The sequence below is a fragment of the Cebidichthys violaceus genome, unplaced genomic scaffold (assembly GCF_023349555.1).
Source record: "Cebidichthys violaceus isolate CVI_PGR_0920_01 unplaced genomic scaffold, fCebVio1.0.p SCAF_12, whole genome shotgun sequence".
Lineage (NCBI taxonomy): Eukaryota > Metazoa > Chordata > Actinopteri > Perciformes > Stichaeidae > Cebidichthys > Cebidichthys violaceus.
The window spans coordinates 10,999,007-11,017,878 of NW_027176285.1; the positions used below are offsets into that span (position 1 = coordinate 10,999,007).

General features: G+C 39.6%; 2 protein-coding genes across 2 annotated transcripts; one reads left to right on the plus strand and one right to left on the minus strand.

Annotated features, from left to right (window-relative positions):
• Positions 1-1,356: 1,356 nt before the first annotated feature.
• On the minus strand, positions 1,357-15,479 carry LOC137869135 (cGMP-dependent protein kinase 1-like). Its single transcript, XM_068706333.1, has 21 exons — positions 15,327-15,479; positions 13,827-14,063; positions 12,946-13,081; positions 12,788-12,854; positions 12,605-12,704; positions 9,841-9,954; positions 7,364-7,469; positions 7,139-7,202; positions 6,936-7,013; positions 6,151-6,245; positions 5,488-5,553; positions 5,331-5,405; positions 4,764-4,860; positions 4,551-4,690; positions 4,217-4,306; positions 3,985-4,126; positions 3,738-3,901; positions 2,977-3,099; positions 2,751-2,813; positions 2,606-2,672; positions 1,357-2,497 (listed from the first exon to the last, which is right to left on the minus strand). Exons 2-21 carry the CDS (start codon positions 14,050-14,052, stop codon positions 2,399-2,401), a joined length of 2,112 nt encoding a protein of 703 aa, XP_068562434.1. The 5' UTR covers positions 14,053-14,063; positions 15,327-15,479; the 3' UTR covers positions 1,357-2,398.
• Positions 15,480-16,582: 1,103 nt separating this feature from the next.
• On the plus strand, positions 16,583-18,872 carry LOC137869137 (L antigen family member 3-like). Its single transcript, XM_068706336.1, has 3 exons — positions 16,583-16,666; positions 18,134-18,262; positions 18,349-18,872. The coding sequence occupies exons 1-3, from the start codon at positions 16,617-16,619 to the stop codon at positions 18,461-18,463; spliced, it is 294 nt and encodes a 97-aa protein (XP_068562437.1). The 5' UTR covers positions 16,583-16,616; the 3' UTR covers positions 18,464-18,872.

Below are 18,872 nucleotides of genomic sequence, written 5' to 3' on the forward strand. Positions count from 1 at the left end.
CCGTGTGGGACGGACCAATCAGAACTCTCTGTGTGTGTCTGTGTGTGTGTGTGTGTGCGTTAATGGTTTATTCATGGCGGTAATTAACTAATTAACATAATTGGATATTTCCACGCATTCCACGAGACGAGCGGAATTTCCGAGCAGTGACGTCACCGGGTGGTTTTGGACTTAAAGTTTCAGTTACTTTCAGTCTTTTTGTGATCTGAAACAAGTAAAGATCTTGTAAAGATATAAATATCGACACAAGAAGGAAACTTCTCATTCTTTGTTCTGTGAAGAGATGAGTTTAAATGACGACTCACTGTACTTCAGTAAAAGTACCACTACAATGGGAAGAAGAAGAAGAAGAAGAAGAAGAAGAAGAAGAAGAAGAAGAAGAAGAAGTTCTTATACATGATATGTTATGGATTTTGTACTTTTCTCTAATATTAGATTTTTACTATAACTACAATAATCACAGTTTGATTCAGAAACAGATAAATAAATGTATTATATATTATATAATGACTATTTATATAATGATATATAATAATATCTTAGTTCTATATTGGAGGTGAAATGTCTCTTTGGTCTCAGAGATTCTGGAGATTTTAGATTATTCATCAGAGCAGTTTTTTAATAATGTTCTTTATTTTCTCAGCTTCTTTGTTTTAAATCTTACAAACTGTGTCGTGGAGTGGAGTAAAAGTACAATAATCCCCGTGTACTTAGTATATCTTTAGTATAAAGATGGAGCAATCAGAATAATTCTTATATCACTGTCAGATGTTTTCCAGCAGACTGATTTAAGGAACGTATTGAAAGGAGTCTGGCTTCTCTTGAGTCTGGTCCCTCTGGGTCCCTCTGGGTCCAGGTCCACATCTTTTAGTTGTTTAAAGGAACAACAGGCCTCATGCAGGAAACACAAGAAGAAGAGGCTTGTTGTTCTCATGTAAGCGGTCCGGTCACCCCTCAGGAAAAACACTGTTAGCTCTGTTAACACCGTTAGCTCTGTTAGCACCATTAGCTCTGTTAGCACCGTTAGATTTTAGCCGCCGGCCATGTTAAGAGCTGTTGAGAGGCAGTCGAAATGCCTCCTCATATTAATTACCTTTTAACAGTTAAATAATGATGCATTTATTTCTACTAATATTGCCTTTTATTTATTCTAACTGTGCGTTTTTAAACACGTAATCATAGATTTGCAGCATTATTATGTGCTCTGTTGTATTCAGTTCAGTTCAATGGACATCAAAAGACAAAAGTACACAATAATATGAATAATATGAACATCAAGACAAATCACAAATGGTTTATTGTCATGAACGTTTACAAGCAGGGAATTTGACTTTGTGAAACTGTAGAATACCTCATTTACATAATAATTATTAATGTTTTAAAGTGGTTCTGACTGATGTTCATTCATCATTTCCTTGTCAGAAGGAGGGTTTGCTGTGTTTCCTTAGAGAACTGTGACTCAGAGTACGAGGGTGTGTAGAGAGTAGATTAGAACGTGGCCGTGCTGTTGTTGTAGGAGATGTGGAAAACTGTGTGTGTCTTATCTGAGAGTGTGTTATCAGTGAGTTGTGAGAGAGCCGTTAGTCGAGGCGACTGCTTTTCCATCACAGACTCTTTTTCCTCTTTTAACCCGACAGGAAGCGGTGAACCTGAACCCCTCTGGAGGTCAGCGGGCTGATAAACATCTCTCACTTCAGTTTGATCAAGTCCAGAACCAAACCTCCTCAAACCAGAGCAGCTCTGAGGCTCCTTAAAGCAGCTTTGATTATAAATAAAGACCTGATTCTAAACCCTCAGATTTTTATGATCATTAAAATATGAATACATATAAATATCTATAATTCATAGTAATTCATTCATGTCTTATAATTAGCAGCAGCATTGAGCAGTTGAGGGTTCGGTACTCCACACACACACACACACACACACACACACACACACACACACACACACACACACACACACACACACATACACACACACACACACATCTTCATATTCAGATTATTTACTGAGTTATAATTTAAAGAGATGATGATGATGATGATCTGAGCCTCTTTGTGGAAGCTGCTTTCTTCATTCATATCAACTCATATTTTATTACCTTTATTTTGAAGTTGAAGCTGTGACTCTGTTGTGTTTAGGTGCATTAACCCTTTCAGTGGATTCCTTGTTTATTAGAATACACATTAAACACTAAAACAACAACAACATTTTTCGTTTTTTAAAGACTAAAAAATTCAGATAAAAATGAAATAGTGACTAGTTTTGATTTTATTCTCGATTTTTTTCCATAATGAACTGTTTTCTTTGTTTTGTCCTTTTTGACTTTTGATGTAAACATTGATCAGATGATAAAAAGCTTGTTCTTCTCTCTCTTCTCTCTGAAGAATCTGTTTTAAAACTCCAGGTCCCAACCAGACTCCTCATCAGGAGGAGGCTCCTCTGCGTCCTCCGGGAAATAGTCAAAGTTGCTGTTGTCTAGTGGTCCGTCCACCTGGTAGAGAGACAGACGTTGTTATTATTATTATTATTATTATTATTATTATAATTAAAGCTCTGATGTGAGAGCTGTTAGCTCACAGGGACCCTGAAGGATACTCACTGCGGGGGTGAACGGAGAGGCGATGGTTCCCTGACGGAGGCCGTCCCAGTTGAAGCCTTCGAACCACCTGAAGCACCAAAAACATAACCGTGTTTCCATGACAACAGTAAGAGAGCACTCAGATATGGTAATCGTGTCGTCTCACTTGTGCTTCTGGATGTCCTTCGCTCCATTCTTCTGGTTCCCCAGCCTCTCTGAAGGGTTGTCTCTGAGAGGAAACACACGGATTAAAGACAGTTTTTGGCTAACGCTGCTCGGTCTGATGAACGGAGGCGTGCCCAATGTTGTTTGTTTCACCTCAGCTGTTGTTTACTATTTGTTTACTATTTGTTTAAACCGGCAAAGGAGAATAACAATAGTAATATGAAAACCTGCAGAGACGTTTGATGAGGTTCGCGGCGCTCTTGGTGATCTTCTTAGGAAACTCAATCATGTCGATGCCCTTCAGGATGATGTTGTAGGTTTGCATCGGATCAGAGCCGGAGAACGGAGGACTGGAGGCAGAGAGAGGAGAACCGGGTTCATGAGCGCTGGAATTGGATATTAAATACATTTATATTTACACATTTCTGTCCTCCATAAGGGATTTAGAGCAAATCTTCATGAAAAATAACAAAGTTAGACTGTTTATGTAGTGTCGGACAGTATCGTCTATCTAGCAATCTATTGGTTTGGTGTACATCTTTTTAATGTCGTCAGTACGAAAACGATACCAATAAAAAGTTGATTAGGATCATTTTTGATGGTGGAGACACAAATTAAACATCAATGTGACACATAATGCAGTCCGCTGTGTGTCCTGTACTTGTTTGAATTCACCTTAATCCGGCTCTTATCATATGGTTATATGTCGGACTTCATGGTGTCCTTCATGTGTTTCCCATGTTTGTTTGACTTCCTGTCTTTGTGGTCTTGCCTCCTTTTCTGTGCAGCAGCATTGTTTGTCTCGTTCTCTAGTTAAGTTACAGTTCAGTGGTTTTCCTTGTGTTCACATTCCTTGTTTTTGAACCTGATCCGTTAAGTAAAACCAGTTTTATCTAGACCTCATCCTGCAGGTCTGTGTCATGCACTTGAATCTAGACTTTAACATTATTGTACCATGGATTAAAATGTGTGTGTTGGACTGGTGTACCTGCCACTGAGCAGCTCAAAGACCAGTATTCCCAGAGACCAGCAGTCGGCGGAGCTGTCGTGGCCTTTGTTCAGGATGATCTCAGGGGCCACGTACTCGGGGGTCCCACAGAAAGTCCACGTCTTCTTCCCCAGACCCACTTTCTTAGCAAAGCCAAAGTCCACCTGATCAAACACAAACACACAACGTCATGAATGTATTTACTCTCTTTGATGAATATCTGTAACCGCGTTGTCATGTCACAGACCAGCTTGGCGTATCCTCGGTGGTCCAGGATGATGTTCTCGGGCTTCAGGTCTCGGTAGATGATCCCTCTGGAGTGCAGGAAGGCCAGCGCCTCGATGACGCAGCCGGTGTAGAAGCGAGTGATGCCGTCGTCGAACGATCCTCTGAGAATGGAGGAGAAGCAAAGAGATGCTGAGGTACGTCAAGGTCTCTTAATAGAAGACACACAAACACACACCTGTCTCACACCTTACCTGTCTCTCAGTTGCGTCCACAGCTCTCCTCCCAGACAAGCCTCCAGCAGCATGTAGAGATATTTAGAGTCTCTGAACGTCCGATACAACCTGCAGGAAGACGCTTTAAAAGTTACATCTGAAATGTTTTAATGTGAAACCAGTGAACAGGAAGTGACGGAGGGACGTCATATACGTCTCTGTTAGAGACCTGTCAATCACTGTGTAGCCCCGCGATAGATTAGATATTATAACATCATATTCTGACCATTTTCACACACTTCTTCATCGTTTACTCTCAAATTGAAGGTTCATATGTCACGAAATGTGCCTAAAAATTGGTCAATAAAAAGACCTGATGATGAAAGGGCTGTGAGCCTCCATCATGATGCGGCGCTCTGACAGGATGTGGCCCTGCTGGCTGGTGTCCATGATGTGACGTTTCTTTAACACCTTCAGGGCGAACGAGCGGTTGGGATCGTTCTTTAGTTGCACCTGAACACACAAAACATTAGACAGACAGAGGAGAGCAGCATGGCTGAGCTTCTTCAAACAGAACTTTACTCACCAGCTCCACTCGGCTGAAGCCGCCCATCCCCAGAGTGCAGATGATGTTGAAATCACTCAGTGACACTCTGGAAAATAGATCTGCTTCTGCCTGAATACTACAGGGAACACATTAAAGGGATAGATGAAGTATTTTAGAAAAAAGAACAAATATCCATTATTTTCAAAGACACCATTCACTAAAACACTGATTCTACCTCTCACAACACAGGAGCTGTTGCTCTATTGCTGCCTCCATCTGTTAGTGTGTTTGTGTTGTTGTGTGCATTTGTGTATGATCTGCACTAACCCTTTAAAAACTGTGTTTCACAAACACTGGGTCTGGACCCTCAGGTGTGCCGCAGGACATTTTATTGAGGTCACCAGATCTTTTTAATTCAGTGAAAGTAGAAATACTTCTGCATCCAGACGGCTACTTAAAGCTACAGTTGGTCACTATAATAACAATAAGTATTATTAAACATCCAAAATGTCATGCAATATAAGCATTTAAGTACAATACTCGAGTAGATGTACCTTCCAGTATTGTTTAATAGTGACTGAGGTATTTGAACCTCTAAACACTCACTTGGCCTCCACCTCGTCACTCTCACACTGCTGCTTGTTGTCGTCGTCCAGTCCTCCGATCAGCTGCTTGAACGACCTGCGACACAAAAGCGTCTTTTTATTGTTGTTAAAGGAACAAAGTGAACAAAAGAATAAGAAACAAAGAGATGTTCACTCACTCTCTGTCAATGACCAGACATGTGACGTCTCCCACAGCGGTGAGGCTGGCTGTACGGACGTCCTCACTGACAAGAGGAGACAGGAGACAGGAGACAAGAGACAGGAGACAGGAGACAGGAGACAGGAGACAGGAAGAAGTACTCGGATCACTTACTGCAGTAAAAGTACAGAAATACTCTGTTACAAGTAAAAGTCCTGCATTCAAAACCGTATTTAAAGTGACAGTGAGGAATTTTTAACTGGTCCTGAACCAGTCTAAGTTTAGTCCTGATCCTCCAGCAGAGACCGGTCCACCGTGGAGACCGAGGATGGACCGGGAAGGGAGGCAGTGTAGAACCAGAACCAGGACTGAGAGGAGCAGACTGTCAGACCCTGCTGCAGTAGAATGAGAGATTTTCTAAAGGGAGTCTGCTGCTCAGAGACACTACCACTTTAGTCCACAGGGACCAACAGAACCAACACAAGACTAAACTGAGACTGGTTTAGGACCACTTAAAAGTTATTTACTGTCACTTTATAACTGACTTCTGTGGAGGATTTAAATGTGAGATAACGGTCATACTTTGTACAGCCACTAGAGGACAGTAGAGAATAATGAAGCATAATTCAGTGTGCGTGTGTGCGTGTGTGCGTGTGTGCGTGTGTGTGTGTGTGTTTTTCACCCTTTCAGAGCTTGTTCTCCAAACCAGTCTCCTTTAGAGAGCGTCTTCACCACCAGCTGCTCCTCACTGGGGGAGTTCTGCTGGGAGACTTTCACCTGTTCACAGATCAATACATTTATTAATTTGGGGGGTCACATGTTTGTCCCTGTAGTGTGCTTGAATTAACTGTTTGTACTGCAACTATAAAATCCTCTGCAGCCCAAAAACTACTCCCCTCCCCCATAGACCTCCAAAATAAGTCTTTAAAACTGTTGATGGGACTCTGCTGACTGCAGAAAAGGTCAACTATTACTCTTCATATTTAGAGCTTTTATTCCAAAACTCAACCTGAGCTGCACAAGAAGCAAAAACAGAAAACATATTTATCTTATTTTCTTTCAGCTGAATGAGTCTAGTTCTTATAAAATCACCAAATCCATTCTGTTTGTTAGCTTGAAATGGATGAAATAATTAGCAGCACAAACTTTATTATACAAATATTGATTATAGCTGTTTCAAGTACCAATCAGAGGACTTCTTGCAACACTTCTGGACACTTCCGCATCGGCTTCACGAGACAGAACAAACCAATACCTAAAATATTCCTCAGACACTGAAACTTTCCTCTGTTCTCACAACTTAAATTCTTTTACTTTTTAGAAATTAATTCTGTGAGGCGGAGGCGGAGCCTAATGGACGGCGACCTTGACCTTCTTCTTCTTCTTCTTCTTCTTCTTCTTCTTCTTCTTCTTTCTCTCTCTACTAATTGCTCTCTTTTCTCCCTCCTAACGAATCGTCCTCCTCACCTGTCCTTCACTGATGATGAAGAATGTGTCTCCGGTGGCTCCCTGACGGATGATGTAATCACAGTCGCTGTAATGAGTCTGAGGGAGGATGAGAGTCATGTGTACACCTCAGGATTACTGAACACAGAGTTTTGATTGCAGAAACAGATGCTGTAACGTCTGCAGGCTTATTATAGGAAAGTGTGTTTTTTTGTAATCGTCACCTCCTCTAAAACATCGGCCAGTTTGCTGAGAACGTCCTCCGGTAGAGACTGAAAAGAGGGAATGCTGAGGAGGAGGGTTCAGAGAGATGTGAGTCATTCTCATATGGAGAGGTGAACCAGTGAAGTGGATGATTATATATATGTGTGTGTGTGTGTGTGTGTGTGTGTGTGTGTGTGTGTGTGTGTGTGTGTGTGTGTGTGTGTGTGTGTTTTGTTGTGTGTTACCTGCGGAGGAAGTCCATGTACTGGGAATGTTTGATGAGACCAGTCCTCATCATGATGGTCTGGAAACCCTGTCGGTCGATCCCCCACAGCTTGATGTCAGTCAGAGCTGCAGACAGAATTATGTCGTTCGGTGATGATTTGAGTTATGTTTTAAATCAGAAGAAGATGCTGAATCCTCCGTGGCCTTCATTTATATTTGTTTTTGTCAGCATTTTAAAACACTGAAGCATCAAAAACGGACAAGAAATATGTAAAATAAAACAATTTCAGGTCATAGAGGCATCCCACAGGGTCCTATTCTGGGTCCTCTTCTTTTCACTATATTCATAATTATATAATCGATGCCACTCAGTGTGTGAACATTTTGTGTGTATTTCTTCTTTCTTCTCTTCTTCTCTGATATTATTGTTTTTTATTATGACCCTTATCTGGTAACAATGGTGGGAAGAACTGGTGGGATTATTTTCCATTACTTCTGAATTTTCTCCTGTAGACTACTCTGTGTTTGAGAAAATTAAATAAATGAATGAACGAATAAATAAATACATAATAAATAAAATAATAAAAGTCCACATTGTAAGGCACCACGGACCAAATCCCATGAAAACACAACATGTTGGTCCGTCTCTCAACACGGTCTTTAATCTTTAAAAACACAAATTATATAGGTTCATCAGTAATTCTCTATAGATTTTAATCAAACAAACAGGAGGAAGTACATTTGGAGGACTATTTTCAGCGGTAGATGAATCCACTTTTGGTGCTCCAGTGAGTATTTGTACGTGCATGAGTCAGAATAAACTGTTGCTGGTGATGAAGGAACAACAGTGAGGCTGTTGTGTTTTAATGGAGATCAATGGTCACAAACAGTCTTTACTACTCGTTTAATTGGTTTTGGTCAGAAACTCTGAGAGGCAGATGACGGTTTTAGTCAAATGTCAAAGTGAAAACATTCTGTTATCGTTGCAGAGAAGAACATTAATGTGATGGAGAGAATGATTTCTTTAGTGCTCTCTCTCTCTCTCTCTCTCTCTCTCTCTCTCTCTCTCTCTCTCTCTCTCTCTCTCTCTTCTTTCGGTCGGATGACATTGAGCGACACGAGGACGCTCACTGAGAGAAACAGAGTTCAGAACCTCATTTAAAGATAAAATAACTCACACAGCCCAGAAACAGGGAGCGGGAAACAAAGTCACGTCAGAGATGCAGAAAACCGTTTTATCAGTCAGCGTTTAGGGATCAAAGTGACACACACACTCACACACACTCACACACAGACACAGACACGAACACACACACACACACACACACACACACACACACACACACACACACACACACACACACACACAGACACACAAACACGCACACACAGACACACACAGAGAGACACCTACACAGACACACACACACACACACTCTCTCTCACACAGACACACACTCAGACACACTCTCACACACACACACACACACACACACACACACACACACACACAAACACACACACACATACACACACACACACATTTAAAGCCGATCCGTCACTTGAAGCTCGGCTGCCAGGCGGTGAAATAAAGGGATTAGAAATGCAAAGTGTGAACCTGCAGAGTGTTGAGAGGTGAAGAGTGAAAGTCTGACGTGAATCAACCTCTTTAAGACGCAGTGGAGTATGAAAAAAACAACATATTTAACGTCTGAACATGTGTCCCTGAGGTACTTGTCCAGGTATCTTATATGCTAACTATATATCAAAAGATGCTTTAAGTGTATTTATACCAAAATATGTTTTTTAATGTAAATTAAAATGTAATTATCAAAGTAAATTCCCGTTTAAAGAAATAGCTGGACACTTTGGACATATGCTTGTACTTAGATGAGAAGATTGATGCCACTCTCAGGTTAGTGTGGTTAATATGAATCAGCCACTTAGCTTAGTTTAGCATAAGTACTGAGCACAGGTGACTACTTAACTTGTTATATCTTCATACAGAAACCTCATAGTTTCACTTTAGACACAGAAAGATATTTTTTTAAAGGGCCAGTTCATCCAAATCTCAAATCTAATCATGTTGATAGTTTCTGTTTTATTAATTCAGATTTTGAGATAAGATTTCATACAAAAAACACATTTTTAAAAACAGGAAAATGTCTTTCTAGAAGAAATAAGTAAGAAAATCTGTTTATTTTTACCTTTTAAAAGAGAGGACGCCTTGCAGACAGATGGAGTTTATTTATCAGACTCTACAGGTGATGAGTGTGGTCGACCTTCATCACAGCTTCTCTGTTTGTCACCGGATGAATACATGTTTCATCTTCACAGGATTTATTCATTTCATTTCTTTGTGTACAGTCGTGGCCTTCGCTAGTTCTTTGAGGGTCATTGAGTCGACAAACTCGTGGGCAGTTTTTAAATCATTTCTGAACGTCAGATTGGTAGAAAAATAGTTGGAATATTAAAGTGTAAATGTGTGTGTGTTTACCTGTTACAGTTGCAGTGCGAGTGCAGTTGTACAGGATGGCCAGTTCTCCAAACACTTTCCCCTGACCGATGGAGCACAGCTTCTTCCCTTGTTTGGTTACTTCCACCATTCCCTCTGTGAACAAACACCAGAACACCGACCGGTGAATGCATTACTTTCACTTTTATTAAATGAAGTAATATGCAGAGTCATTATGCAAATAAGCCTCATTGCAAAATCACAAAGAGACAGTAAAATCTTACATTCTGAAGGTGTGTTTGACAGACTGGGATATAAATAATAGGGATGTTAATAACTTAAAGTTCCCAGTCAGAAATTCCAAGTGGAACACCACCTTGTTGGTTTGTGTCGTTTTGAAGCCTCCAGTTTGGTGTTTTGGCCATCGCCATCTTGTTTTTTTTGCAACCAGTTAACAGGAAGTGACCATATCTGGACTGAGGAGGAGTGACGTAGAGACGCCGTATACGTCTCTGGTAGGGCGACCTGTCAATCACTGTGTAGCCCCGCCCCTAAAGCATACCCTGCTTTATGGTCTGTTTGACTCTAAATGGACCATAATTTACTAAATGAACATCATGCTGTATTGAAGAAGACTTGAAACTAGAGATTGAGACCATAAACTCATGTTTACAATGTTTACTGAGGTAATAAATCAAGAGAGAAGTAGAGTCATTTTCTCATAGACTTCTATACAACCAGAGGAGTCGCCCCCTGATGGACACTAGAGAGAATGCAGCTTTAACGATTCTCGTGGTTTCCTTTATAACTGTGTTAACATGTTGACCTGATGATGGCGCTAGATGGAAAGTCAGAGGATCACCAAAAGTTATTGTGATTCATCTTGAGGGGAACATGAATGTTGAACCACATTTTCATCTCAATCAAACCAATAGTTGTTGAGATGTTTCACACAGAACCACAAATATCAACCTTGTGATGATGCTAGAGTAAAAGTCATACGATTAACAAAATCAACAGGATTCATTATCTGGAGAACATGAATGTCTTCACAAAAATCTATCCAAATAGATCAAATTTTTCCATCTGAAGCGCCTGACCGATGAGCAATGAGCGATATAAATAAACCCACATGAAGAGACTGAGAGCAGAGATCACGCTGTAAACAAATCCATCCGGACTAAAGCAATTCAACTGAAGCCTTCGAGCTTCAGTTCAGAGCCGAAAGAGACGAAACTGAACATCCTTCTGATTTTAAAACAGGCCTTCTGGCGACAGAGACGAGGGAGCAGCACGACGACAGAACAAGAAGTCTTTCAGTGTGAAGGACTGGCCGTCCTTGAGAGGGAAGAAGGTGTCAGCAACATGTGACCGAAAATGAAGCTTCTAGTTTTCTATCCATTTATATGTCCCCTCCACCACCGGCTTATTATTATGCGTCTCCTCCTGCTATTTTCTACACATTTTACTTTGTGTCACATCATGTCTCTGATGGAGCTTCTGTTTACGCCGGCTGTTTTGTAATCTCATGTCGCCTGAGCTGAGACGAATAGGCTGTCTGTCCATATCAGTCTAATTCAGTGTCCTCACCTTGGATTACTGTTGTCCTGCTGAGCAGAACAAGCACCAGTCCAGAGAAAGAGAGAGAGAGAGAGAGAGAGAGAGAGAGAGAGTTTTTCATGCTTTAGTGGCACTGCAAAAATACTGATAACTACCAAACAGATTGGATTATGTGGATGATTATGTTCCCCAGAGGATGAACCAAATGTTGTTGGTGACCTGCTGACTTTTCCTCTGGTGACATTTAGTGAAATAGAAGTTATCAGATCCTTTTCTTTGGCAGAAGTACCAGTACACTAATCTAGTGAGTATAAGTACTGCATTCAAAAGTAAAAAATGTACTTTAAGGAATTGTGTGCAGCATTTAGAGAGATCTTTTAACAGAAATGGAATAAAATATGATTAGAAATGTTTTTTTTAGTGTATAATCCCCTGAAACTAAGAATCTGTGTGTTTTCGTTATTTGAGAATGAGACGTTTAACTGTAAATCTACGTACAGAGCGGCTCCTCTTCATGGAGTCGGCCATGTTGAACCGCCATGTTTATACAGTTTCTGGGTTAAATATTACTGCTGCAATAATGTAGACGTAGTCACAGTGAGATCACACATTGGGTTGCGGGCTGCCATTTTGAAGCCTTGAGTGCAGAGTTTTGTTAGTCGCCGTCTTGGTTTCTGTCCGTCACCATCTTGGATTTTGTTCGTCACCATCTTGGTTTTTCTTCATCGCCATCTTGGTTTCTGTCCGTCACCATCTTGGTTTGTGGTCGTCGCCATCTTGGTTTCTGTCCATCACCATCTTGGTTTGTGGTCGTCGCCATCTTGTTTTTTGTCCGTCGCCATCTTAGTTTTTTGCAACCAGAAGTGACACAACAGGGCGTAACACAACAGAACGCTAAATAAGACATTTCTAGGCGACCAAAATGTTACAACTAACTTCCATGAAGTGAAAACACAATAAAAGATTAAAGTTGTGAGATAAAAACACGGACAAATCCCAGACCGAAACGCTGTGGTAGAGACATGTCAATCACTGTGTAGCCCCGCCCCTAAAGCATAACCTGCTTTATGGTCTGTTTGACTCTAAATAGACCATAATTTACTAAATGAACATCATGCTGTATTGAAGAAGACTTGAAACTAGAGATTGAGAAAAAAATATTGATGAGCACATTTATAATTTCTGAAAATAATCATAATATCATCTGAAATAAACCCAGTTTGACTGACCAGTGGAGGATTCTTACCCTCCAGGACATAGACCGTGGAGCCGTCGTCTCCCTCCTGGATGACACAGCTGCCTTTGGTGAGGCTGGTTGGATGCATGCAGTCCATGATGGTGAGGATCTGAACACACGAGCCAACAGATGTTTGTTCAAATCAAACACACGACAGAAGTCCATTAAAAAGCAGCACAGATGTGTCTCTACCTGCCCGTGTTCCAGATGTTTCATGAAGTCATTGTCCATTAGAGCCCTCTGGATCCGCTCACTGGACCTACACACACACACAAACGGGTCAGTCCAGGTGTGTTAATGTGTGTGTGTGTGTGTGTGTGTGTGTGTGTGTGTGTGTGTCCTGGACTCACTCTTTGGTCTTGCAGTAGCTCTTCAGTGTAACATCAGTGAGCTGTGAGGGGTCCAGAGCTGTGGGCTCTGCAGAGATCGCCTGCCTCTTAATGCGCTGAGGTTCATCTGGTGCCGCCGGCGTCTGAACGGCTGCTCCTTTAAAACCAATACAAAGAGATCAAGCTGAGACCTGTCAATCACAGTGTAGCCCCGCCCCTAAAGCATCCCCTGCTTTATGGTCCGTTTGACTCTAAATGGACCATCATTTACTAAATGAACATCATGCTGTATTGAAGAAGACTTGAAACTAGAGATTGAGACCATAAACTCATGTTTACAATGTTATGAGGTAATAAATCAAGAGAGAAGTAGAGTAATTTTCTCATAGACTTCTATACAACCAGAGGAGTCGCCCTCTGATGGACACTAGAGAGAATGCAGCTTTAACACATGAAGAACCGGCTTCACTTCACTTCACTTTTTCTAATAAATTCACAACCTTTTTTGTCTTTTAATTTCTTTGTCATGTTTCCTTGCAGCTAATGTGCTACAACTGCATGTTGTTGTGCCTCCGTGTGTTGCATCACGACAATAAATCAAACTTGAATCCTTGAAAAGATTGACTGCTTTCATTGAAAATGACTCAAAAAGCAGAGAAAGTGAAGCGAGCAGTGGTGATTTATCAAAGAGTAAAGTACGCTAGTAAATCATTTTTAATTCATTGCTTTTATTGCTTTTATTTTATAGGCTCTTTTCTGGGAATTTCGCATTTTAAGTTCAAATTCAAATCAATTCGGGATGTTGATCCACGGCTTCAGTCCTGCACCTTCACCCCCTGTGCAGGTGTATAGACTCACCTGTGCAGGTGTATAGACTCACCTGTGCAGGTGTATAGACTTACCTGTGCTGGCCGTCTCCCCGGCGGTGGTCCCCTGCTGTGAGGCGCTGCGGTGTCGGTCCAGCTCCACCTGCAGCTGGCGGATCAGGTCGTCCTTGGTGTCGAGCTCCAGCTCCAGCTCATCGATCAGAGAATCTCTCTGCCGGAGCTCCTCGATCTTCAGCTGCAGAGCCAGCTGGAGGTCCCGCAGAGTGCCGGCACTCTTCGACACAGCCATGTACAAATACATGTACAGGTGTACTGAGGAGGAGGAAGAGGAAGAGGAGGGATGGGACAGATACTCAGGTACTACACTGAAGTATACAAAGATGAGGTAGTTTTACTTGAGTACTTCTTATACTTCTACTCCACTAAATATCACACTTGACTGATCTACTTTGATTCAGATGGTAATGAAGCAGGAATAAAGTGTATATTAATACACATATAATAAATGTAACATATGCATAATGAGTACTTTTACTTTTGATACTTTAAAGCTACTATGAGGAACATTCATTTAGTGGTGATTCTGTTGCTAGTTTCTGGTGAACCTGCATGATTTCATCTGGTTTCACCAGAATCCGACCCGGTGGCTCCGATGACGAGCATTAAGAATAACTCTATAGAAATAGACCATCTTCTCTCTGATGGTCTATGTACTGATGGAGGTCTGATAGAGGATCAGGACTAAGCTGAGACTGGTTCATATAGAGGATCAGGACTACACTGAGACTGGTTCATATAGGATCAGGACTACACTGAGACTGGTTCAGGTCCAGGTTAAAGTTCCTCACAGTACCTTTAAGTCCATTTAATGCTGCATGGGTGTGAAGAATTGGTAACGATTACATATTTATATTTGTAAATTAAGGTAGTGTATGTAGTACTTCACTGTTTACTCCACTACTGTCATTATAACAACATCACTTTATATTATCATCTTAATAACATCACTGTGTTAAAGCTACAGCTGTAAGGCAACAATAATTATTCAAATGTTTTATTGGGTTATACAGTACATCAACATCTACTGCATCCCACCAAGATATATACAGTATATATATATATATATATATATATATATATATATATATATATATATATATATATATATATATATTTCTATATGATTTAACTATTATCATTATTTACTGTAAATTATTGAAGCAAAAACTAAATCTCATATGCTAAAATAAAATAATAAAATAATACAATATTATTTTTTTATTTACAAAAAACTATATAATACAAAGTTATGGTTATGAGTTACAGGTATTAATATGTGTTGTCGACATTATTATAGTATTACCCAACAACAATACTACTCGTATTTAAATAATTTAAGTATTTAATAAAGTATTTTTCATATCATAATGTTAATTATTATTTAATTATTCAGTGAAATGTTTCTGTCTCTCAGTCACGAAGTTGTTCTCTTGTCTTCTTTGTCTCAGTCAAATAAAATATTAAATATTGTTTTGAAACACAGTAAATATTCTGTAGTTTTCTTCATGTACTCACTTATTCAGCGGATCGTTAAAATAGTCCGGATTGGAGGAGACCCGGATCCTCGTTCTGGTTCAGTTCTGATCCGGAATCTTGAATTTAGAATAAACAATAATGAGCGCGTGCAGGTGATGTCATGGTTCCGATCATCACCAACAGCAGCTGATCCGGATCAGACGGACTGAGACTCAGAGGACGAAGACACGCGCAGCTGAGTTTGACAGCGCTCCTACAAAATAAAAGTCTCACCACGGATATATTTTGAAAGTCTTGAACCTGTGTTTAGAATCTACAAAAGAGTCTGAGAGTGTCTCAGTATCATATTTTATTTGTATATCAATGAGAGATTATAATATCTTGAACATATAATCTGTGTTTCATGAGATGATTTAATTTGTTACTTCAGGATGAACTGTGAGAAGAGACAATAAACACAAAATAAATAATAGTTCTGCAGTATAAATATAATGTTTATGATAACAGAGTGTTGTAATCTGCAGGCGGAGGATTGTTTAATTATGAACAGAATGTTTCCAGTTTAAAAAAATATAAACGTTATCTTTAGTTTATTCACCTGAGAAATGTGCAAGAGGAGAAGTTAAATAGTTTATATAAATAATATTTACATCTAGTGTGAGGTGGTGATTAAGTACTGCACTTAAATACAGCTCTTGAGATACTTATTTTAGTATTTTATTATACTTGATATTTTTTACTGTACTAGGCTAGATTTTAAAAACCTATAATGAACACATAATATACAGAGAATATATATATATATATATATATATATATATATATATATATATATATATATATATATATATATATATCAGAATTAAACCACCCAACAGGTAACAAGTAGTAACGTATTCTGCTACAATAATAAAATGCTGCATACAAACATGTGGCTTCATGAGTACTTTAACGTTGATACTTAAAATAGATTTAGTCGATAACGCTAATATTTTAAAGTAAAATGTAGAATATGTCTTCCACACTTATCTTATCTTATAACTATATTTATATAATTATTTCATAGTGAAAGCCAGTATCCTAAATACTCAAATTGTGTCTACGGTTGTTATATATTTTTGTATATTATTTAACAAGTATTTATGTATTTACTTCCCTCAGAAGTGTCAGTTGTCGTCCTTTAGGTTTTAATATGAGACCACTGCAGTATCGTTTTCCGCCGCTGTGGAGCAGCAGAGCGCCACCACTGCCTACCGAAAGTACTTCTTCTTCTTCTTCTTCTTCTTCTTCTTCTCCGGAAACGTGATTTACTGAAAGACAACAAACACAATGGCGGCGACAGAAGGAGAAAGAAACCACGAAACGGGAAAACTGGAGTTGTATCCTTTAATTAGAGCTCTGGATATTTTACTTCCGGCTCTTATTTGTGTTATAATGTGTTATGACTAATTACTTTATTATTTAATGAGGAACGTAACGATAGCAGCAGCATAATGCTACATGCTTCATTAGCCTCCCAGTAACGTTTGTTCACTGTCACGTTTCCTCGTTTCCTCTCCTAGTTTACTCCTTTTCTTTCCTTTCCTTTTCTTCTCTTCTTATTTATTCTTTATTCTCTCCATCAGAGATTCATGCAGGCTAAAACAAGATTCACTCAACTTATTAATTTATTAATAATAATGATAAATAATAGTTTGTACAGCACTTATCTTATTTATTTATTTAGCATTTCTTATGTTTCATTAACTGCTCGAGTAAGACGTAAAATCAATGGATTATCTAATTTAACTGTATTTTATTGTCAGAATAAAGAGCAGTGGAACTCAATAGTTTAATTATTACAAATATACCTCGTTTTGTCTGTATATTTAACCGTTATTTTATTTAATGTAATATTCTTATTTAGTGTGTAAACTGTATAATTTGAAAATGAAATGATTGAAAGAAGAAAAAACTTAAAATTAAATCAGATGTAATAAGAAAAACTTTTTATAAAAAAGAAATCATTAAAACTTCCTGGTTGGTGAAACAGTCCACACATTCATATTAATATTAATTCTGTGGAAACTAGAACTAAAATAACAAATAAAAGCTCAGCTCTCGATCTGATCTATAGATCTACAAGTTCTCTTCCTCTTTTCACTCCTCTTCATCTCTGTTTCTGTCCGGTGTGTCGTTTGGATCAGCAGGTGTGATACAGAAAGATACGCTGCACGTTGAGTAACCTTAAAGGAACTGTCGCTGCTTTGATGACCATCAGATTAACGTGATTAATCACTCACCAGGAACATGAACATCTGTAGAATATCTGCTGCACATTAAGTTTCATATCAAACGTTCCTTTGTGTCGTTTGTGACATTTAGTGATTTATTTTAGATGCACATCAGCTAACAGACAGTTCAACATGTGAAGTTATTTCAAATGTCATAGTGATGTCACCGTGATGTCATGTCGGCGTTCTTGGAGGCTGCAGAGTAAAAGTGAGCTTCTCCTCCAGCTCACATTCAGATAAAAACTATAAAATACTTCATAATACATCATCGTTTATGAGTTGATTTATATTTATATACAGCTTCACTTTTAACTAACATTTTTAAATAAATGTAGTGACATAAAAAGTACGATATTTCCATGAACATCATGCTGTATTGAAGAAGACTTGAAACTAGAGATTGAGACCATAAACTCATGTTTACAATGTTTACTGAGGTAATAAATCAAGAGAGAAGTAGAGTCATTTTCTCATAGACTTCGATACAACCAGAGGAGTCGCCCCCTGATGGACACTAGAGAGAATGCAGCTTTAACACTTGAAGATTTGACTTCTTCCTTGACCCCCCCTCAGCTCTCTGGACGTCCCGTTCCCATCCTCTCATGAAGCCTCCGTCGCTCTTCGTTCTCTGTCTCCGGACCGCGAGCCGAGGAAAGGCGGCATCAGCAAACATCTGGCGGTGACCGGCAGCACGTTGTCTGTGTGAGGAAAAGCACGTCTCACGTCTTCTGACCGCTGACGTCCGTCCTCTAACTTCTTCTTCTTCTTCTTCGTGTGTTTTTATTCAGGAAGTGGAGCGCAGACGAAGCTCGAGTCCTCAGAGTGTCGGTGAACTCGTTTCTGGATCATCTGACGCTCGTCATGGAGACCATGCAGATGTTCGGCCCCCCCGTCACCCAGTGAAGCCCCCGTCACGTGATTCAGGACTTCATCCTCTGGAGGTTCAGGACTTTGAGATTGTTTCCTACTTCACGTGGAACAAAGACACCGTTGGGCTTTCATCAGAACTTTATTTTGTATAAAACAGAAGAGGTTCACGGTTCATGGTCCTGTCAGGATGAACTGTGATCAACACGTCGGTCGGCTCATGGTGACGTTCCTCGTCTCAGCAGCAGAGGGCGCTGCGTGATTAAAATACACTCATCGCGTAAAAGAAGCTCCACACGATGTCCTCTCTTCACTTCTGTTTCATAAATCTATGAAATCATTGAGTAAATTCAGACATTTGACAGAATCATTCCTCCAGAGAGTTCAAAGATCTTATTTCTTTTCATCTCGTCAAGTGGAATAAATATGTGAAGTTATACGTTAA

Excerpts from the sequence above, each read along its gene's own strand:
- LOC137869135 (XM_068706333.1), bottom strand. The coding sequence starts at position 14,052 with ATGTATTTGTACATGGCTGTGTCGAAGAGTGCCGGCACTCTGCGGGAC. Across the intron at positions 6,246-6,935 it reads TCATCATCAGTGAAGGACAG|GTGAAAGTCTCCCAGCAGAA; the intron begins GTGAGGAGGACG and ends ATCTGTGAACAG. Across the intron at positions 4,127-4,216 it reads TGGACGCAACTGAGAGACAG|AGGATCGTTCGACGACGGCA; the intron begins GTAAGGTGTGAG and ends CTCCATTCTCAG.
- LOC137869137 (XM_068706336.1), top strand. The coding sequence starts at position 16,617 with ATGGCGGCGACAGAAGGAGAAAGAAACCACGAAACGGGAAAACTGGAG. Across the intron at positions 16,667-18,133 it reads GAAACGGGAAAACTGGAGTT|CTCTCTGGACGTCCCGTTCC; the intron begins GTATCCTTTAAT and ends ACCCCCCCTCAG. Across the intron at positions 18,263-18,348 it reads ACCGGCAGCACGTTGTCTGT|GAAGTGGAGCGCAGACGAAG; the intron begins GTGAGGAAAAGC and ends GTTTTTATTCAG.